The sequence below is a fragment of the Phalacrocorax aristotelis genome, chromosome 6 (assembly GCF_949628215.1).
Source record: "Phalacrocorax aristotelis chromosome 6, bGulAri2.1, whole genome shotgun sequence".
NCBI lineage: Eukaryota > Metazoa > Chordata > Aves > Suliformes > Phalacrocoracidae > Phalacrocorax > Phalacrocorax aristotelis.
Window position 1 is genome coordinate 58,911,192 of NC_134281.1, and position 18,865 is coordinate 58,930,056.

The 18,865-nt window shown below is 42.7% G+C and overlaps 1 protein-coding gene across 7 annotated transcripts in view; it reads left to right on the forward strand.

The window, feature by feature from the left end:
- The window catches only part of TLCD4 (TLC domain containing 4), a 45,624-nt gene that overhangs the window by 13,868 nt on the left and 12,891 nt on the right, over positions 1-18,865 (forward strand). For 5 of the 7 annotated variants that reach the window (XM_075098177.1, XM_075098176.1, XM_075098178.1 and 2 more), the window contains 3 exons: positions 7,168-7,333; positions 11,932-12,021; positions 17,134-17,192. In XM_075098177.1, the coding sequence (XP_074954278.1) occupies positions 7,179-7,333; positions 11,932-12,021; positions 17,134-17,192 (304 nt within the window). In that variant the 5' untranslated portion in view covers positions 7,168-7,178. Of the gene's footprint in view, positions 1-1,660; positions 1,852-2,083; positions 2,296-7,167; positions 7,334-11,931; positions 12,022-17,133; positions 17,193-18,865 lie in introns of those variants that run through there. The other 2 variants (XM_075098181.1, XM_075098175.1) reach the window with 2 other exon arrangements.

Genomic DNA, 18,865 nt, shown 5'->3' on the forward strand with positions numbered 1-18,865 from the left:
CATAGTTGTTACAAGTCGAGAGGGCAAGGAGTATGTGTAAAGAAACTTCAAAGTCAGCGATACCAGATTAAGCAAAAAGTGGGGGGTGTTCATTGGAAGGTGAATTACTGAAGAAAAAATTATCTTAAAACTTTTCTAGTTTATTGTCATCTTCAAAGTGGTTTATGACCCCACCATGCAGTTCTTAGGTTTTAGCAGCTGTTCTGTTTCACTAAGAACTGTAGACATAATAGAAAATAGGTTGAAATCTTCCTTTATATGACGAATAAAATTATAGGACGTGAGAGTAAAAGAAGAGTTTTTTATCCCCATTTCACTAAGAGATTGTGTTGATACGATGTTGCTGTCTTTATTTGTCCGTCTTTTTCTGGAATGGAAGAAGATTGGAAGTAGGAATGGGATCTCCTCCTTCACTCAGCCAAGAACATCTTGTGGGATTTTGTTAACAAAATTCCATTTAAAAGCTGGTCAACCATAAGCCGCAAGCCCATGGGAAGTCAAACTTAAGTAGTTCTGATGTTTACACAAATGCTTTATCCACCAGTTGATTTATGTTTAGCAATGGATTAAGCGGAGATGGCTTGAAACAGTTACAGATGCCGGCGGTGCGCCCTGTCCACCTCATACAGGTTACGGTTTCCTCAGCAGGGATGGCTCAGCGCCTCATTAATCAGTACCTCAGCTTCTGCATTTCGCAGATCTGCGTATTAAGGAAAGCCAACATTGGTCTCTGTTCGGGCTTAAGCCTCAGCATTCCTGCCGTGGGAGATGTCTTGCAAGACAGATTAGTGCACCCAAGCAGGGTAGATGATTTCTCTGTCGGCCGCAGCTCAATATGCTGCGAGACGCATATGAATACCTTCGATATTATGTTGTCTGAGAGGACAATTTTTAAATTATTTATCTGAAAGATCAGGAATCCTGTATGGAAATGGAAAGTTGAGGTGGTTTAGGATGCGTATGACGGTAGAAGCATGCCAAGAGGAACAGGCTCCTGACCATTGAGCTCCTGAGTTGGTAAAAAACTAAGTCCATCATCATATTTAATTTTGTCAATGTACTTTTGCTTCTCTCTGATTTTTATATACTATACATCCGTTTCAAAGTGTAAAAAGAAAAGTTGACAAAAATCACAGCATTTAATTTAAGAAACCATTAAGTATCAGCAATACCTTTTCTCCATAGGATGGTGCATCACCTATCATCCTGCACAACGCTATCGAGGATGCATAAACGGGTTCCTGGGGTGCGATCGGTCGCACCAGCATCTTCCCCGCGGTACCCGTGGGACAAGGGGGCTCTGTCAGTGAAAGGCGCCGCGAGTGAAGCGTGGCGGGCAGGGGCCGTGCTGCTTCTAGCAGGAGTTTTACCTCACCCCAACACCGAAGCCGGTCTCAACCCCTGCACTGAGCAGGACGCGGGGACCTGCGAGCCCGCCCGGGGCACACACGCTGCTCCCAGAGAGGCGGCGGGCAGGCTCGGTGCCGGGCTGGCCGGCGGCACCGTGGCCGGCCGCCTCCTCCTTCTCGCCCGGCGGGGGGGCCGCGACGCAGCCCCAGCCCCGGCTCCGAGGCGCCGGGGGAGCGGCTGCGGAGAGCGGGGCGGGAGGGAAGGAGGGACCGGGGGCAGCCGCCTTCCCCTCAGAGGTGGCGAGCCGAGCCCGGCGGCGGCGGCGGCGGCGGCTCGGCCCCTTTAAGGCTACGCCTGCCGTGAGCCGGGCCGCAGCCGGGCCCCCGCCGCCCCCGGCGGAGCATCCCGCGCCTGGGACGGGCTGTCCCCTCCCCGCCGCCGCGGGGAGGCATGGCGGAGGCGACGGCGGCGGCGCGGCGGCCCCGGTAGCGCCGCTCCCAGGTGCGGCGGGAGGGGAGGGAGGGAGGGAGGGAGGGAGCGGGCGGCGGGGTCCAGCGGGGCGCTGAGGGGCCGGGGGCGGGGGCGGAGCGGCCCCGTCCCCTTCCCTCCCTCAGCGAGGGGCCACCCCCGGCGCGGTGCCGCCCCCGGGGGCCGCGGGCCTCAGCCGGCGGCGGCCGCCGCTCTGACAGCGCGGAGAGCGGCGGGCTGTCCCCCTCCTCCCTCCCTCCCGCCGCCCTGACGGCGCGGAGAGCGGCGGGCTGTCCCCCTCCTCACGCCGCCCGCGCAGCGGCAGCGGCAGCGACCCGAGCCAGCTCGGCGGGGCTGCCTGGCTGCCTGTCGGGCTGCCTGTCAGCCTCCGTGCCTGACTGTCAGCCTCCGTGCCTGCCTCCGTGCCTGTCAGCCTCCTGTCAGCGGGCAGGCGCCTCGGCTGACGGGGAAAGCTAGGTAATGCCCGGCTCCGGGGGGGGAGGCGAGCCCAGCGCCGAGCTGCTCGGGAGGGAGCCTGCTGGGGTCCCCCCGCGCCCCCGGGGGTGTTTGGGGAGGGGAGGTCCCCTCCCTCTTGCTTTCCTGCTGCAAACTTCTTGCCGGGTTTGAGGAGATCGAGGTTGTAGGTAAATGATACAGAAGCGCACAGCTCGCTTGGTTTACCCCGTCCTAAAAAAGCGTGCCTGATCTGCTAGTTGCCTTGGTGTTTTAAGAGCAGAAAGCGAAGTGGAGTTTGGGGTGTGAACAGCCTTACGTAGGAAAGGGAACGGCTGAAGCTGCGATTAGCTTCAATTTTATTGTGTGTCTCCTTAACGCTGCTTACTGAGCGAAGTGATCTTACCTAAATGGAGCCGTAGAAAGTGCCACTCGGACCCAAGAGCACGGCAGAACTCAAGCACTGCAGATGTTTTATTATTAGGCGTGTTATAAAATGTGCAAACAGCCGGTAGGCCCACGTTGCTCTTTGCAAATCAGTGTGGCAACTTTTATGAGGATAGCGTTTGGCTTTCAGTCTTAAACAGATCAGGAGAGCATAGGGCTGAATGGGATATCCTGGTATCACTAGCAGCTTTAGGGTGTAATCTCTTTTGGACGTTGATCCAGCCTATCTTAAAATCCAACCATGAAGAAAGTAGTGGCTGCGGGCCTTATACCTTCCTCCGCACCTCCTTACTATGTCTTGTGGCTGAACAGTTGCCTTTTGTATTTTTATGATGTGAAAAATTGATGTAGAGATGGTGAAATGAGGAGAACGTAAATGCTAAACGCCATTGGTGGTGCAACGCTTGGTAACTCTTCTGCTCCTTTATCCTCTGTCAGTAAGTGCTGAGTTTCTCTCAGAAGTTCATCATGGTTTCATGTTGGGTGTGAATGAATGCTGAATCTTAATATAGTTGTTTTTTTCTTCTAAATTTCAAGCAGAAACATAATTGCAGGAAAACCACGGCATGTTAATAGCAGATGAAAAGAGACTCAGCTCTCAGTATGACTGAAAAGCTGTGTTTGTAGCTTTTTCAAAATTACTGGGGTCAATAGAGGAATTTGATACTGCGCTAGACATGTGTAAGCAATACCTTGCTGAAAATTGTCAGTTTCAAGTGTTTGCTGATATTTATTTACCTAAAAACTACACTGAAAAGCTGCAAGAGTGAAGTTCTGATCATTTGTAATTACTGTCTAACTGAATGGTTAAGACAGTAATTTCGGGGAAGCTGGGGAAAGACACTGCTAAAAAACTGATGGTGAAGGTCCAGCCTGGATATCATACTGGGTTTTTTTTTCCTGAATTACAAAGTAGTTACACTAAACCTCCCTCCCCAGCCAGCCTTCCGCTAGCTCAAAAACCGTATCAGCTGACTGAATGGTAATCAATGACTATGCAGTTTGGGCGACAGTGTCCGCTCATATATAATCCATGAAGTTCTGTGTCTCGATCAGACTCTGCTGGACAGCTATAAGAAGGTACTGGGGCAGAAAAACACAGTGCAGTTGACGCTACCTTTGACTTACTAACTTTGGCCATAGTTATCAGGGCAAAGAAGTCATACTTAACCAGAAGCTGCTTATGTTTCTTTTAAGTGATAAGCATTGGTTCAACAACATGAATGATTTTTCTTTTAAACAAAATCTGATAAACCTGTTAAAATCTGTTCATTTTCATGTTAAACAGGATATAGTTGAAAACAGGTGAGAGAGTACGTTTATAGCTGAACTGTTCTTCCATCTCACATGAAACACTGTTTTCACCTGGTCCTTGAACTGAATTAAAATACAGCACTCTTAATTTGCCTGAGTAACACATGAAAATATTCCTGGACTTGGTACTTAATGTACCTGAACAGCATCTTGATAAGCATATATGAAATCACCTTCTGAAATCAGTCTTGCAAAACTCCTGAGAGTACTGTGAGACCAACCACGGAGGCTGGGTGCCGAGTTTCCTCTGCTGCCATCGTACCTTTTTCCTTTGTGGGCATCGTGGTTCTGTACTTACTGCTAAAACCCCTGAGAGATACAGGCACGGAATACTTCCGAGAGTCAGGTCGTGCACTTTCCACGCAAGTACTTTTTCTTAAAACAAACTCCCGACACAAGCTCCTTGGAAGAAAGGGCAGCTCTTCTCATGCATTTCTTGCAAGGGATGGTTGGGAGGATTTTTGTTTACTTCCATAATCTCCTGTACTAAAATGAATACCTGTCATGTGATGAAGCATTACTTCTCTAATAAAATCTTCTGGTGCTAAGGAAACAAAGCAAAACATGGCTTTCTTTTGTCCAAGAGATTATGTCAGTGTCTTTGAAACTCTGAGGCGCTAGAATAGTCATTGCAGATGAATCAAATTGGTAGCATAGTGAGAGTTGTTATATTTTAATCAAAAGGATCAAGTAGGTGTGGTTGATGTTCAGTGATTTTGCTGGTTTTCTGAAGAGAATTGTCTTCAACATGCATTTTGGCTTCCCTCACTTTAGGAATTAAACCGACTGATGTTTTTTCCTTACGTGGTCCAAGAGAGAACTTGCCTTTCACAAATGAGATGATGAAATAACAAAGTTTTGGCCCCAGGAGTAGAATCTGGAATGGGACACCGTACAGTGCTTATCAGTGGGTTTAAACTGACAGATATAAAATGGAATTGATTTTATATTATTTATAGTTTATATTTATTTAGGATTTTATTCCTTCAAGTGGAAAAGTTTTAGAAAATCAAGCTTAATACCCATTGTCTCTAGTACTTCAAACTGTGTATCAAGTGCACAAAATTTGATTTGTATTTTTTATCTTCTTGGTCAGTGGAGGCAAATGGAGTGGTGTGTGGAGGACAGTGTAGTACTTGAGAAACTACCAAATATTCAGGATAGTATTTGAAATCAGTAGTTTTTATAGACTAACATTAAAAAGTATGCAAGGCTAGTATGCTGCTGAATTAGAACAGCTCATCCAATAAACAACTGGAATGAGCCAATTTGTTGCAATGCCCTGCAGCGCGTGTACATTAAAACTATAGTTTGGAGTAAAAACACACTTATGAACTGAATCTTCCGATAACCCCGATTTACCGGCCTCTGGTTTGTGTGGCACAGCCGTCCCAGAGCGTGCAAGCTGGGTTCCTCGTGGGTTAAACTGAGCAGGAAGATAGGCCCGTCAAAGGGCACATCAACTACGGTCTAACAACTGTAGAGTCCCTAGGACAGGATTAAAGCTAGTCTGAAGTAAACGCTTGAAATGCGTATGCTATGGATGCAGGTTTCACTAAGCAAATCTGCTTTTATTTGTCCTGCATTCTGCTTATATGGCTGTAGCTTTTACTGTGGGTACTAGTCAGAGGAAGTTTTCAGATAATTCACTTTCTATTTTACTCTTCAATTTGGGGGGGCGGGGCAGGGAAGAAAAGAAAGAGGAGGAGGGAAAGAAGTTTGGGATCCTTGAACCTTCTGCTTCTAAATCTTTGAAGGAAGAAGTATTTTTTTCTCCTGATCTAGATGTAATACACCTTTTGTTAAAGTTCTAAGTTTAAGTGCAAACTGTGTTTCAATATACTGACCATTTACACCACCAAGGGAGAATATCGTACTTTATTTTTTAAAAAGTTGTTATTTTAACTGGTGGACTTTCCTTTGTGTTTCCCCCCCCCCCCCGAAGTTTCTTTCCATCTGCAATGCAGATACAGTTTCAACAATCTAAGGCATGTTCCCTCATTCTATAATGCATGTGAACTGAAGGTGGACGTAAGTGTGTTATATAATTGTGTCAGGTTTTGCTGACCATTAGGTTGTTGCAGTAATGTCAAGTTATTCTAGCCTCTGTCTTGATTTATTTTCAGGTATTTTCTTCAGTAAAACTAAAATAAGTGACCACAGTTATTTAAATAGCTATTAAAATCATGATTTAAATATTTTCAGTGAAGCCGTTTGGCTTTTTTCCCCTCTTTTCTATTCAACTTAATACAAACTGACTCTTTATGAGTTTGTAACGTTTGCTAATCTTGGAATAAAACACTTCACGACACCATCGAACCAGCGATGTAGTTCAGAAGCTTGTGGCTTCTGGGAAGATATCATTCTGTCTCGCAAAATAGCGGCGACTCAGGAGGAATGACCGAAGCATTTAGAGACTGACGTTTTGGTTTGGAATTGTTAGGCTATTTATTTAGACCTCATGAAATACCTAAATATCCAGCATCCCAAAAGTGTGTTAGCTCTGAGGATAGGAAGCTTTTCAGTGCGCTCTGACATAGTGCAAAGTTTAGACTTTCATGTGAAGAAGAAGAAAGCTCCAACACAATAGCCTGTGAACAGTGCAAATCAAGAGCTACTGCCTCTGTAAAGTATGCTAACATAAAGCCGCAGTGAGGCTATGACTTCCCGAGGCTGACCTGAAAAATCTCTATTACACTTACCTGATCTCATTGTTGCTTTGTAAAATCCCGTCGGCAGCAGTCAGTCTGGTAAGAGGGAGATGAGTTGTAACTTTGGAGCTTCTTGGGCCAGGAGCGGAGGCTTCTGAACGGGCGGTTGCGCTAGTCAGCTGGTGCTGCCTGCCCTTTCTGTGTAGATAAAACACATGTGACTTTGGGCAATGAAAATGGGTAGCATGCAAGCGTTAAAAAAAAACCCCAACAAACAAAACACAAAATCAAAATGCAACTTTTACATGTAAAAGTTTGTGGGTAGTTTTATACTATTAAGGCTTAAGTAGAAGCATTGAGCATGATGAAATTTTTAGTGAATAATATTTCTGGTGATAAGTTAGCTGTCAAAAATGCTTTCTGTGCCTGCTTAAAATAGTTAAATGGAGAATGGACTGAAATTACCTTCTGCTTCTCTTCACAGGCTGAAGAACAATGGCTTCCTTCAGCAACCTGACTATTGGCATTGCTGTTGCCAGTTTTACTGTATTTCAGCTCCTGTTCCATGTTTTGAGTTCTTGGGTGTCAACACGAATAACACCTGGTTTTAACAATCTCAGCCAAAAAAGGAAGATCGAATGGAATTCAAGGTAAATTGTTCAAAACAAACTACAGCTAATGACCTACTTGAAATTGTCAACATCTCAGCCACCTGTGTGTGTGTATATATATATATAAAACTGCAGAAAACCTTTTTAGTTAAACATCTGTGAAGGTCAGAGGGACGGCTCTAGGCACTTGACAAATTCTGAATGTAAAATGCTGAGGCCCCTTCTCGAACACACAGCGTTACAAACACTTGGACGTTAAACGCTTTGTTAGACAGTGATGCCCAAGTGAAAGTCAAAGAAGAAATCAGTGACTGGTAAGAGATAATAAGCTGAAGTGGATTAAATGGAAGCGGTTTTAAATGGCTTCTCTGTGGTGTGTCTAGTAAAGAGAAGAGGTACAAAATTCCCTTCCACCAAACCTACATGAAAATCAGAACTATTGCAATGATCTGAATGCTAGTGTAAATCTGGTCATGCTTTTGGGTGCAAAGCAAATTGCTCCCTCTTCTCTTGGTGCTACTACCCTCCAACCTGTTTTATGTAAGTTACGGTTTTCCAAGAAATTTGATGCTTCTTTGGCGTAGCATTGGCGTGAGGCAGGGTTAGACACGTGCACCTGTCTGTTGGAGGGGAAGGAGGCTGCACAAAGAGAGGAGGGAGAAGCTGTGACAGATGCAGGCTGCACATTCAGGAAGGAGTTGTGGAAGCTCCGTCTAAAAACCTTCCTCACTCCCTTTGCGTTTCTGCAGTTCCATCCCTGGGATGGCTCCACCTGCATTACACTTGTCTCCTCAGACAGAGCGCTGGTAGAAACTTGTTCAACCCTGTGAATCTTTCCTGGGCGTTCTCCTCTCTTTTAAGCCGCGAAGGAAGTATAGTGTGGTAATTGCAAATGGGAGGATCGTGGAGGTTTTATTTGCAATGCGGTACTCTGAAAGGGTATATATAGTACACAAGCTTCTCCAGTTGAAATGAATTGATACAGTAAAACCTTGTGCTTGAGTAGCCTGTTGCAACTTCAAAATATCTTCCAGGTGTTTCTCAAATTTGAAGCTCAAAAATGGGTACTGTGTGGCTGTCACTGCACTCAGGTTGCATTAGTCGTGTTGCTGTTCCTCCTCAGTGCTGTTTAAAGGCAGCATCGGGTGGACACTTTTAAAGTTGTTTCCATTATTCTAGGCAGCATTAGCAACTCAACTACTCTTGCCCTTCCATTTGGCAAACATCCACCTGCATTGTTCTTAAAGACACCGTCTTAATTTCCCTTTGCTTTGAATGATTGCCCATCTGCCAGAACAACTTTGTAGACTGCCTGTTCGGGATACCAGCGCAGCTTAGGTTTATCTCTATATTACAGTCAACAACAGAGGCAGGCAGGGAAACTGAACTAAGCTGTTATCATGGTGGAGCTGAACTTTTGTGTCTAAGCCACATCAAGTGACCCTCGAATTGCATAATAGGCTTTCTGAGAATTTATTCCCGCCTGGTAGCACTATGCTAAATTGTGGTGCTTTGCATAATAACATATTAATTGTTTCGCACACAGAAGCGTGCTGGAAATAAGCTGCTCTGTAATTTCTGGGCTGCTTTGTAGTAAGGTGTTTAACTACTCAAGTTGATACAGCACCCCAGGCTTTGTCCTTTTTTCACTTCTTTCCCCATTTTTTCCTTGGGATTGATAGCAGGATGCAAGTGTTAGCAGACAGATGAGTCGTGGTCCAGAGCTACATTCAGTTCTGGAGTTAGAAGGCATGAAATGCAAAGCATGGTTCATCAACAGCTTGTTGACGTTATACCTGAGGAGGACATGAAGTGAAAGAAAAGCTAACTGTGCTTGTGTTTCTGCAAAAGATTGACTCTTAACTCTGCTGACTGAACACAGCGTTCTGTCAAACTGCCTCATCGCTCCAGTGTCTCATCAAAATGAAGAGACACCCCAAGGAGTATCTTACATGTTCAGAAGTTATAGATGGACTTAGATGTCCTCCACAGAATTGCTGTGCAGGTAGAGAAAGTTACTATCTCCCTGTAAAATGGGTTGGGTTAACTGAACTGATTTAAAAGTAGATGTTTGTTATTTTGTCCTATACTGAACTGGTGCAGGGAGTGCTCCCCCACAAATGGTCTGTTGGCAGTCGTGAAGGAAACTGGCACAGAGGATGGTTATGCATTTTTATCAGCTCAGCTGGGTCTGGAAGAGGGCATCTGCCTGAAATGAGCTGTAGCATTGAAAATATATGTAGTTCGGAGGGTTTTGTAATCAAGCATTTGGGCTGCAGCTCTGGACAGTGTTTTTCTGTACTGTCAATTTGTTCATTTTGACCTTCCAAGAATCGAGAACCAATAAAGTAATTGCTTCTGGAATCTTAAGTACACAGATGCTCAAATTGAGTTAAAACCACACATGGAATATAACTCTCTAACTTCTTGTGCATAAATTCCTGTCAAATGTTCTAAAATACGTGCTTGTTTTAAGCAGTTGTGAAAAAAATATATATTCAATAATATATATTATATAATATATACAAAATATATATTCAATAATAAAGGAACAGGTATGCAAGTTGTAAGTGCAACTTTTTTTCTTTGCATTTTATTGAGGAGTTAAAGGATGCAAGCTTTGACAGTCATTTCAAGGCAATGTACTGAGCTTGATAGCTTGACCCAGATTCCATATTAAAACGGAGTGTTGCACTCTTTCCCTTCTTCTGTCCCTTCTTCTGCGGAGAAACTTCAAAGTCCGGGCTTAAGAAGGAAATCTGCTTTTTTTTTTTCCCTTTCTTCTTTTTTCCTCTCCCCCCTTCAAGTGCTGTGCTTGTGCACAGCTTGTGTTCTAAACACTAAGGTTTGGATAAACAGCCGCTCCCGAGACAAATTGCAACTGTAAAATAATGAGCTATATTCTAGGACAAATTTTCCTTCTTTCAGCATTATCCTCTGCTAAAGTTCAAAACCCCTAAGTATTTCTCAAACACTAATATTATATGCCATGCTTTGTTTTAAAAAGGAAGCAAAGTTCCTAGTTCTCTGCAAGCGTAGACATTTTAATTAAACCATTAATTATCATTAAAATTCTGATAGCTAAATTTTCTTTCTTTGTTTAAAAAAAAAGAAGCAACCTGTGCCATGATGGTTAGTACATGGTCTCATCCAGCTTGTTACATTTGGCTATTTATATTATATTAATCTCCATTGTTTTTTTTGGAATGCTATTGAAAAAGCTGCTGAAAATAGCATGATGACACTCTTTAAACAAATTGTAAATCAAGACTTCTTTTTATGAAAAGTCACAGAACCTTCTAACGCCAATAGCCAATAATACAACTTCTGGAAACAGGCTAGGGATTATAACCTACTCTTTCTTTGCAAAATCTTCCACAGGAAGTAAGAGTTTAGACTCCTGAGAGTGACTTACGCACATTTAAAATATTAATAACTCCCAAATACATGTATTTGATATATACAAAGGCAAGACTAATCACTAACAGCATCTGTACATTTGCGTGCGCATTGTTAACGCTGTGCAAAGGTGTTTCTGATCATGCAGAATGTAATTTAGAGTTCTCATCTTTCGAATACTATCCGTGATTCAGTAATTTGGCACGCAATTTTATTTCTTCCTAGTCACACTTAAAAAGTGGGAAAGCGGAGGGTGGCTACACAGTATTAGATGCAGTTTATAGTAGCGTTAAACCCAGGGCTAGAGGAACAAGGTTACACATTTTGGGCCTGCGCCCGTTGCATTGTTCTACCTTCCAAGAATACATACGGACTCAGAAGGGCAGGAATGGCCCCGGCCTGCCTGCTGGCAGAAACCCTGCCGGGGCCTCTAAACGGGTAATTCTCTTTAAGCGCTTGTTAACATTCAGTTTATCTACAGTGTGCATGCAGCCTGTATGCTTGAGGCTGGGGTCTTGGGGGGAAAGAAGTGGTTAGTACCCAAGAGGCAACTCTGATTACTGTGACTTTATGTAGGACAAGAGGAGTATAAAATACTGTAAAGCTGCAAGCTGCTAGTTCTTATCCACCAGTCGCTGGTACGCCTCAGATACTCAGCTACAACCTTCTGTTACACAAGTTTTCTCTTTGAAAACCAGGATCTGCTTCAAATGCACTAGAAGTTCTTTGTGAACTTTCCTTTATGGGAATTTTTTCCATTTAATGCCCCTCTTTGCAAAACCTGAACTTGTCAGATTTATTATGGGTCATCTATTAATTTGGTGTCTGAAAGGAGAAACCTGCTGCTGCGGGACTTGTGGGCCAGTCTGAATATGAAATGCATATAGGTTTTCCAGCAAGTGGGACAATACAGTAAGTACTTGTTAGAAAACTGGATGTCATATTGTCTTTAAGGATTCATTAATATATAGGATAATTGGAGGAAAACGTAGATCTCAGTTACTTGAAGACCCTACTTTCTATTTAACCCCTGTCCCAATCTAATAGATTCCTTCTTTTGGACTGTTTTTCCCGCCTGCCATTGCATAAGTGGTTGGATGTAGCGTAAAGGAGAGATGATTCTCTTCCCCAGAGGTACCTGGATGCGGTTGAGAGCGTCTTTGGAACCCTCCTCCCTTAAGCACAGTGTCTCAAGTTGTGAATGGCAGTACTCCTTGTGACTGTGATCTCTTTTTCAGGACAGTGTCCACATTCCACGCCTTGGTGGTTGGTGGGTTTTGCCTATATATTTTGTTGTACGATGACGCTGTTAATGCTGACCGTCTCTGGTAAGGCACGTTACATGTATGTTGTATTAACACGATAAAATAACATAATTGAGAAGGAAAAAATAATCCTGCAGTGTATTAATTACTGAAATAGTTGTTTCATTTCCCATTAAAATATGCAGTTGCGATGTGTCCATTTTTATGGCTGTACTATTTGATAATTCCAGATTAGTCTGTCAGTATTAATGTCTTAGTGCATTGTGTCTCTGTGAAGTGGAATAGATAAAATACAAGCAATTGATTTGAAATAGTATATTAAATTACTAAAGCATATAACAAAGAGTGTAACTGGAAGTCAGCATGAATGAAACTATGCTATTTACTATAATAATTTTAAAATGAAATTGAAATGCTATTGCAGGTCTGGAGGGTGTGGGAGAGGAAAAACAAGCTGGAGGGGCCTATTATATGTGTAAAATATATATGTCTAAATTGATAAATTAAGATGTTTGTATTTCTGCCTCCCATAAAGCTTCTGTCAATCTTTGTTTTAAAAAAAGTGTGAAAGTTTTCAAGAGCTGTCTTCACAAGCAATAGGAATATTTAATAAATGGACTTACTATTTGTGTCATAGACAGTTGTTTTTAACCTTGTCAAAGGACCACCCTGTGAATTAGTTTAAACTTATATAAATTTAACATCTGATGCTTGTTCTCTCTGTTGATATTGTAAATTAATGGCAATGCAGCATGGACTAGACAGGATTGGGTCCTTGAAGTGCTCTGCTGCTGACTTGCGGTGGGCTTTAATAAACCTAACGCTCATTCATGACGCAAATTGAGGCAACATTGGCCTCTGCTGTATGTAGTGATATATGATTAAATTATTGGCTGTTTTGGATTTTTTCCGTTGCATTCTGGTATCTTTAGAGAGACCAAATACAGCCTGAGTATCTTACGAGACCTGGTAACCATGCTGAAAAGCAGCATGTTACTATAACTGTGTGTGCGTTGTGGTAAGCTTTATCAGGTAGAAGCTTTTATCCTGGTTTGTTTGAGCAGGCCTTGTTCTACACTGTGCAAAAGAAGTAATGAATGACAGAAATAAAAGCCTCTTGGGGATGATAAATAAATTGAGTCTTCACATTTACTAAATTTTCATGGTGTAATTCCAGGAAAAATGCAAATTAAGCAGAAATCGAACCACTTTTTTGCTCTTAGTAAGTTTGAGACAAGTTATCTTAGGTATTTTTGTATACTGCATTGAAAACTTAATCTTGCTTATGGAGCCTTAGCATCCTAGGTATGTAAAAACATTAAAAGACAAAATCCATCTGCCTCTGGGGGAACTTTTTAATGTATTTCTTCTATTGCTTCTAAATAGTTCCTTCTCTTTGGTTATGTCTACAATGACTGCTGTTGGTGGTTTTATTTACATTTGGTAGAGTAAGAAAAACTTTATATTTTTAAAAGTCTAGTGAAGGTATATCTAGTCTGTGTGTTTCCAAACAAAGCTTCAGGTTCATTTCATGGCAATATTTCTGTAAATTGTTTCTCGGTCAAAATTATCTTAGTGGTTTCAGGAATTTGTCAATTAGAAGTGCACAGAACACACTCGAGGTGTGGAAAACAGTATTTTTAGTTACCAAAGTAATAATTTTAAAAAGTGTGAAGTATCAATTAATGTATTTAAAGCAGTTGCAATGATTTGAATTCATGTTCATGCAAGCGTTTAATTGCAAAGGAAGCCCGAACGTAATACTGCCCATGGCTGTACAAGTGCTTGTATGCAGCCTGCGAGTAAGATACAGCTTTGTGTTAGGCTTTCTTCTGCCGGTGAAGCCAGAACCATAAGGTGGTTTCCTCAGAATTTGCAGATGTACATTTTTTTTCTAGGGCTGACTTTTATATTAGTCTTAAAAATGAGATAGCTAGCATTAGTCTCTGCGTTCCCCCCAGATGTCGTCTTGGTAAATACACAGTAATTAAAGCCTTAACTGACCATGTAGAGCTTTAACCATTTTTTTTTTCTCAGTCTTTTTTACGGCTCAGCTGAACATTAAGTCTTAGGCTGCCCATCATTTTTACACTGATTTGTAGCTGAATCCACATAGCCTTGATTTTAATTGAATACGACTGAAGAGTGAAAAACCAAATTATACAGGAAGCGCCAGATGGGCTGTGTCTGGAAACCTAACGCCCTTTTGAAATGCAGGCAATAAGCTGTGGGACTTGGTCATTTACAGATACGGAGGATGCATAAGCCTTGCTGTAGGAGTCTCTTATTGACAATACAAGAAACATCTGCGAATCTAGTTTTAGTAGTGTGTAAGTAAATGTCCAGGGATGCTTTGTGCAGCTTTCTTGCACTCTTTTAGCCCAGGTAGCCTGAAAACATTACACGGATGCTCCAATTTTAGACCACTGGGAAGGTTTTGATACAGACATTCTTTCCCTCTCGTTATTGCCACCATTTTTGTGTAGTCATTGACTGTATGACAGTATCCAATCAGTTCTTTACTGTGGAATTTAGAGATATCTAAATCCATAATGGAAAATCACAAGTTCTGAGCCTGTACATATGTCGGCCTAACTTCTGGGTTTACATGGAGCTTAACTGCATGGTAAGGATGATACCATACGTCTCGAAAGGGATCAGGACTCCTGCTAAGGGTTTGGGTTCAGTGGAGAGAGGATGTGCCGTTACTGTCGGGTAGTGCCTGAAACTAGATATGATAGATTGTAACAAAGGCTAATAAAGACTGGAGCTTCGGTAAGTTCCAGGAAAGCACCAGCGTTGTGTGCGTACGCTTTTTCTGACGGTCTAGGACGACTCATAACACTTCGGCTTTTTTTCTATATGTAAAACAGAGTAGCTAACATAGACTATGTAGAAATTGTTTTTGAGGTGGTGAGAGCAACACGGTAGAAAATGCGGAGGTGGTAGAGATCAGATAAGGAGAGGGAGAAGATGCAAATAAGTGGATTAAGTTGTAGCTTCACAGAAGAGCAGGCTTATATGACTGTCCACTTTACAGTCATCACATTTTTTGAAGTCTGATGTTTATTAGCATTTTCTTTTTATCCACTATGACTCTGCATCTGCAAAGTATCTGCAAAGAAGTCGGAAGGAAGTCAGTCATGTGGACTTTCGTTTGTTATATCTGCCGGTGCATGTTCGTGTGTAATTCATTTGCCACACATACCTCCTTAGGGATAGCTCTTCCCTTTTGCTTACTCAGGTCACTCCGTGTTTGTCACTCCTGGCTCTTTCTTGCATTAAAACTAGGCTCCAAACATCTGGGCTCATAAGCTCCATTGCACTTGCTGTTCAAGAAGACAGATCAAGAAATCTAGAAGATTTTAGACTAAATTCTAGGTTCTCCGTTAATTAATTTGGGATTCTAACATGGAATCTTGAAGGGAGGTGACAGAAACACAGTGCAGCCATATGTGGTGTTGAAGTGTTGGTTTAGAAAGTCTGTAGAAGGTTTGTTGCAAGGTGACCATTCTCATGGAAAGAGCGAAGGGAAATGAATCATTCCGTGCCTCATCCAGTTAAGTCACATTTACCAATATCAAGGAACCCATTTCATGTAGTCAGTCCTTTGCATCTTCTCTGGCGAAGGAGATGAAGGTTCTTGAGCTCAGGCTCAGTCTTGGCGATGATGCGCTCAAGTGTGTTGGGAGCACTTACGGGTGTGGTTATGGTGTTGCCGCAGCTGGGCGTTCTAACGGGAGGGCTGTGACTATTTAAAGAGTTTCTGCTAAAGTTGTGAGACCGCATCTGTCTGTGCTCTGTGTCTCGTTGTGACTTTCAGAAGCGCTACACCTGAAGGAGCACTCCGCCCACAACTTAGGTAGCTCGTGAAACCAGGTTTTGAAGCCACAGAAAAAAGTTCCTGTCTCAAGTTGTAGTTATGAGAGCCTCTGTGGCCCATCTTAAGAGACGGAGTGAGCTCCAGGCTCTTCTGGTGATGTTTTTCCTCGCCTAACGGCAGAATTCTGGTTTTGTGAGCCCTTCTGTTTTCCTGTAAGCTACCCTCTCACTCAGGGAAGCAGTTAGTTTTGGTTGGTAAGAAAGCCTTAAAATTTAGTGAACAGATTGTAATAATACAGGAAATCTTTTCCACTGCGTCATTCCAATAGGATTAAAAAAAATAGCTAAGCAATAGCATTTTACTATTGCTATTTACTATTGCTAGACTGTGTGTTGGAGGTGGCTGTAGGCACAGTTACGTTCCTTTTTCTTGAAAGGTTTACAACAAAGATTGTTTTCCGAGTTTGTCTCGAGCGGTCCACATCCTATAAATCTGTAGACCTGTCACTTGAAGCTCAGTTCACACACAAAACATACCTAGATCAGATGCACAACTTGTTAAACAGAAAGTTATGATCTTTATGCCAAGGAAAAGAGCTTTGCTAACGGACTCCTGAAAGCAGGAATGCACAGAGGACAGCGGAGGAAAGAACAAACGTTACTCGCTGTAACGCGGATGCTTCCCTTTCTTGAGCTGTACTCACAGGTTGGGTTTGGTGAACATCCTAGAGGAACTGAAGTTGTGTGTGCGCTACTTAGAGCTTTGCCTGCCAAATGTTTGGCACCAAAAGGGAAGGGACAGAAGGTGTGAAACTACTCTGAAAAGCATTTCTCCTCGAAGGTTCCTTGGCTCCAAAGAACTGGCAAATAATTCATGTCTCCTTCTACTCTGTTCATCCCTATAAGCATCCATCCTATTATGAGTATGAAAAGCCCCAGCTGAGCAAACTACTTTTGTGATCCATAACAAAGTTTTAGCACTGGCAGAAGAACAAAAATGGAGGCAGGGAGGGTCAGCTGAAGTGCTCAGAGACACTGCCTGGGCTGTTCTCCCTTATCCTCTGCTTCCAGAGAACCCAGCTTGCTGTGTTCCAGTTCTAGCCTCCAGCAAGGCCCTTGGGGCAGTCCCTACCGCAAGGCAGGGGGTAATCCTGATTGGGGTGGTTAGTAGGTGGCTTCTGTCTGGCTGGAAAAGGAATCAATTTTCATGACTAGGATCTTACTTAACCAAATCTTGTAAAGTCTCACTGCTGGGCCAAGAGTAAGGTGACACCGTGTGTTTGATATGTGTATGTCCTTTGTGAATTACCTTGTTACAAAGGCTGTAACTGTGTATTTTTGGTATGTTTACAGGGGTGACCCTTCAATTGTGAAACTGAATATTGCTATTACCACAGGCTACCTCATTTCTGGTAATTATGCGACATGTATATAAGACACACAATCTGTATATTTATATTGAGTCACTATGTCTATATATTTATACTGAGCCACTACGCTGGAGATGTGATACGTGTATACAATACAGTTCCTACTGTGGCCTTTAAAATTGCTGATGGAGTTGTGGGTTGTGGTGAAATCCCAGGATCTTGCCAGCAGGTGTGAACGATGGAATGATATCTCCCCAAGCACTGGGGAAGTGCCACCGTGTGGCTTTATGATGGTTTGATACCACAACCACCAACTCCAGCTCAGTGTTGTCCTTCAGGCAGCTGAGGAGGTGTTAGAGCGGAGCCCTTCAGTCCTTCAGCCCTTCAGGGTGTCTACAACTTGTAGCTCCTTTATATGTTTCTTCCTGTGACCTCAGAATGCTGCCAGAAGAATTTTGGTAACCCTCAGTCCGCGCTGAGGCAAATGATGCCATAAGATCCTGCCCGCCCACCTTTTAGTCTCATTTTAAGCCAAAATTTAGTCATATATAAAACATGGAAATTTTGAATTATTTTCTTGGTATGGCATTTACCCCTACATATATTTTGTGTCCTTAATTATTTATTCTCAACTAAAATTGGTATGGGAGCTTTCTTTTGTGGTCTGTGGGGGTAATGCTGACTTACCAGAGCAAAAACTGGTTGTGACTTGGACTATTTTCAGGAAAAACTTCTCATGTTAGGATGGAGTCTCTGGTCAGAGACTGGGCCGTGGGCTTGATTACCTCTCAGGCTAGATTTCTCACCCCAATGGAACTGATAATCTGGTGATCAGCACACCCAGTAAAACTGTGGGTTAATGTAAGTCTCTGTTTTTTCCATAAGAAGAATGTCAGCTCCCACGTTTAAATTCATTGGTATCTATTTTTGAATAATTATGCATTAGACTTTCATTATGAATTAATGAATGCCTTTGAACAGAGACCTGAACCTGGCCACGCATTCTCTCTCACTTCCTTATATAGTTGATGTTTAATTATTAATAGGAAGTGGAGTGGCTATGTCAGATGATACAGAGTCCTGCCTGAGGAGAGCTAATATAAAAGAGATCAAGGCACTCACTGGAGATAGGAAAGGCACAGGGGTAAAGTCTTTGATTTGGATCCTCGGTCACTAATATTCCAGTCCAAATAACTCATTTGGACAAAGCAGGGGCAGAAATCGCTTGTTCTGGTATAGAAAATAAAATCTTCTGAAATCTCAGACCGTCATGGGACAAGAAAGAACTTTTCTGTCAAAGCTTTCCTTATAACATTAACTCAGGCCCACTATATCGCTTTTGCAGTAACTGGACAATTGTAATTAAATAAAGCAAACATGCTTCTTATTCCAGGTGCCCCTTGCAAAATATTTTTGGTAAACAGTTCCCCTATTTGCTAATATAACTAGTTTCTGATTCCAAAGTTCCCCGTTACAGATCCCTGCATTTATTGCATGTACTTGTATATATTGGCTCTGCCCCCCTGTAGCACACTCCCCCTTTGTTTTTTTTTTGTTTTATAACTTTTGTTTTATAACTTTTTCTAAATTTTGGGTTCCTAAGTGTGAGCTCTTGCTCTGAGTCTCTGGATCCACTTTTTCCTTCCAAAATATCTCAGCTAAAGCTATTGCCTCCGTACTCCCATTGATGTGGGAAGTAATAATTTATGGCGACT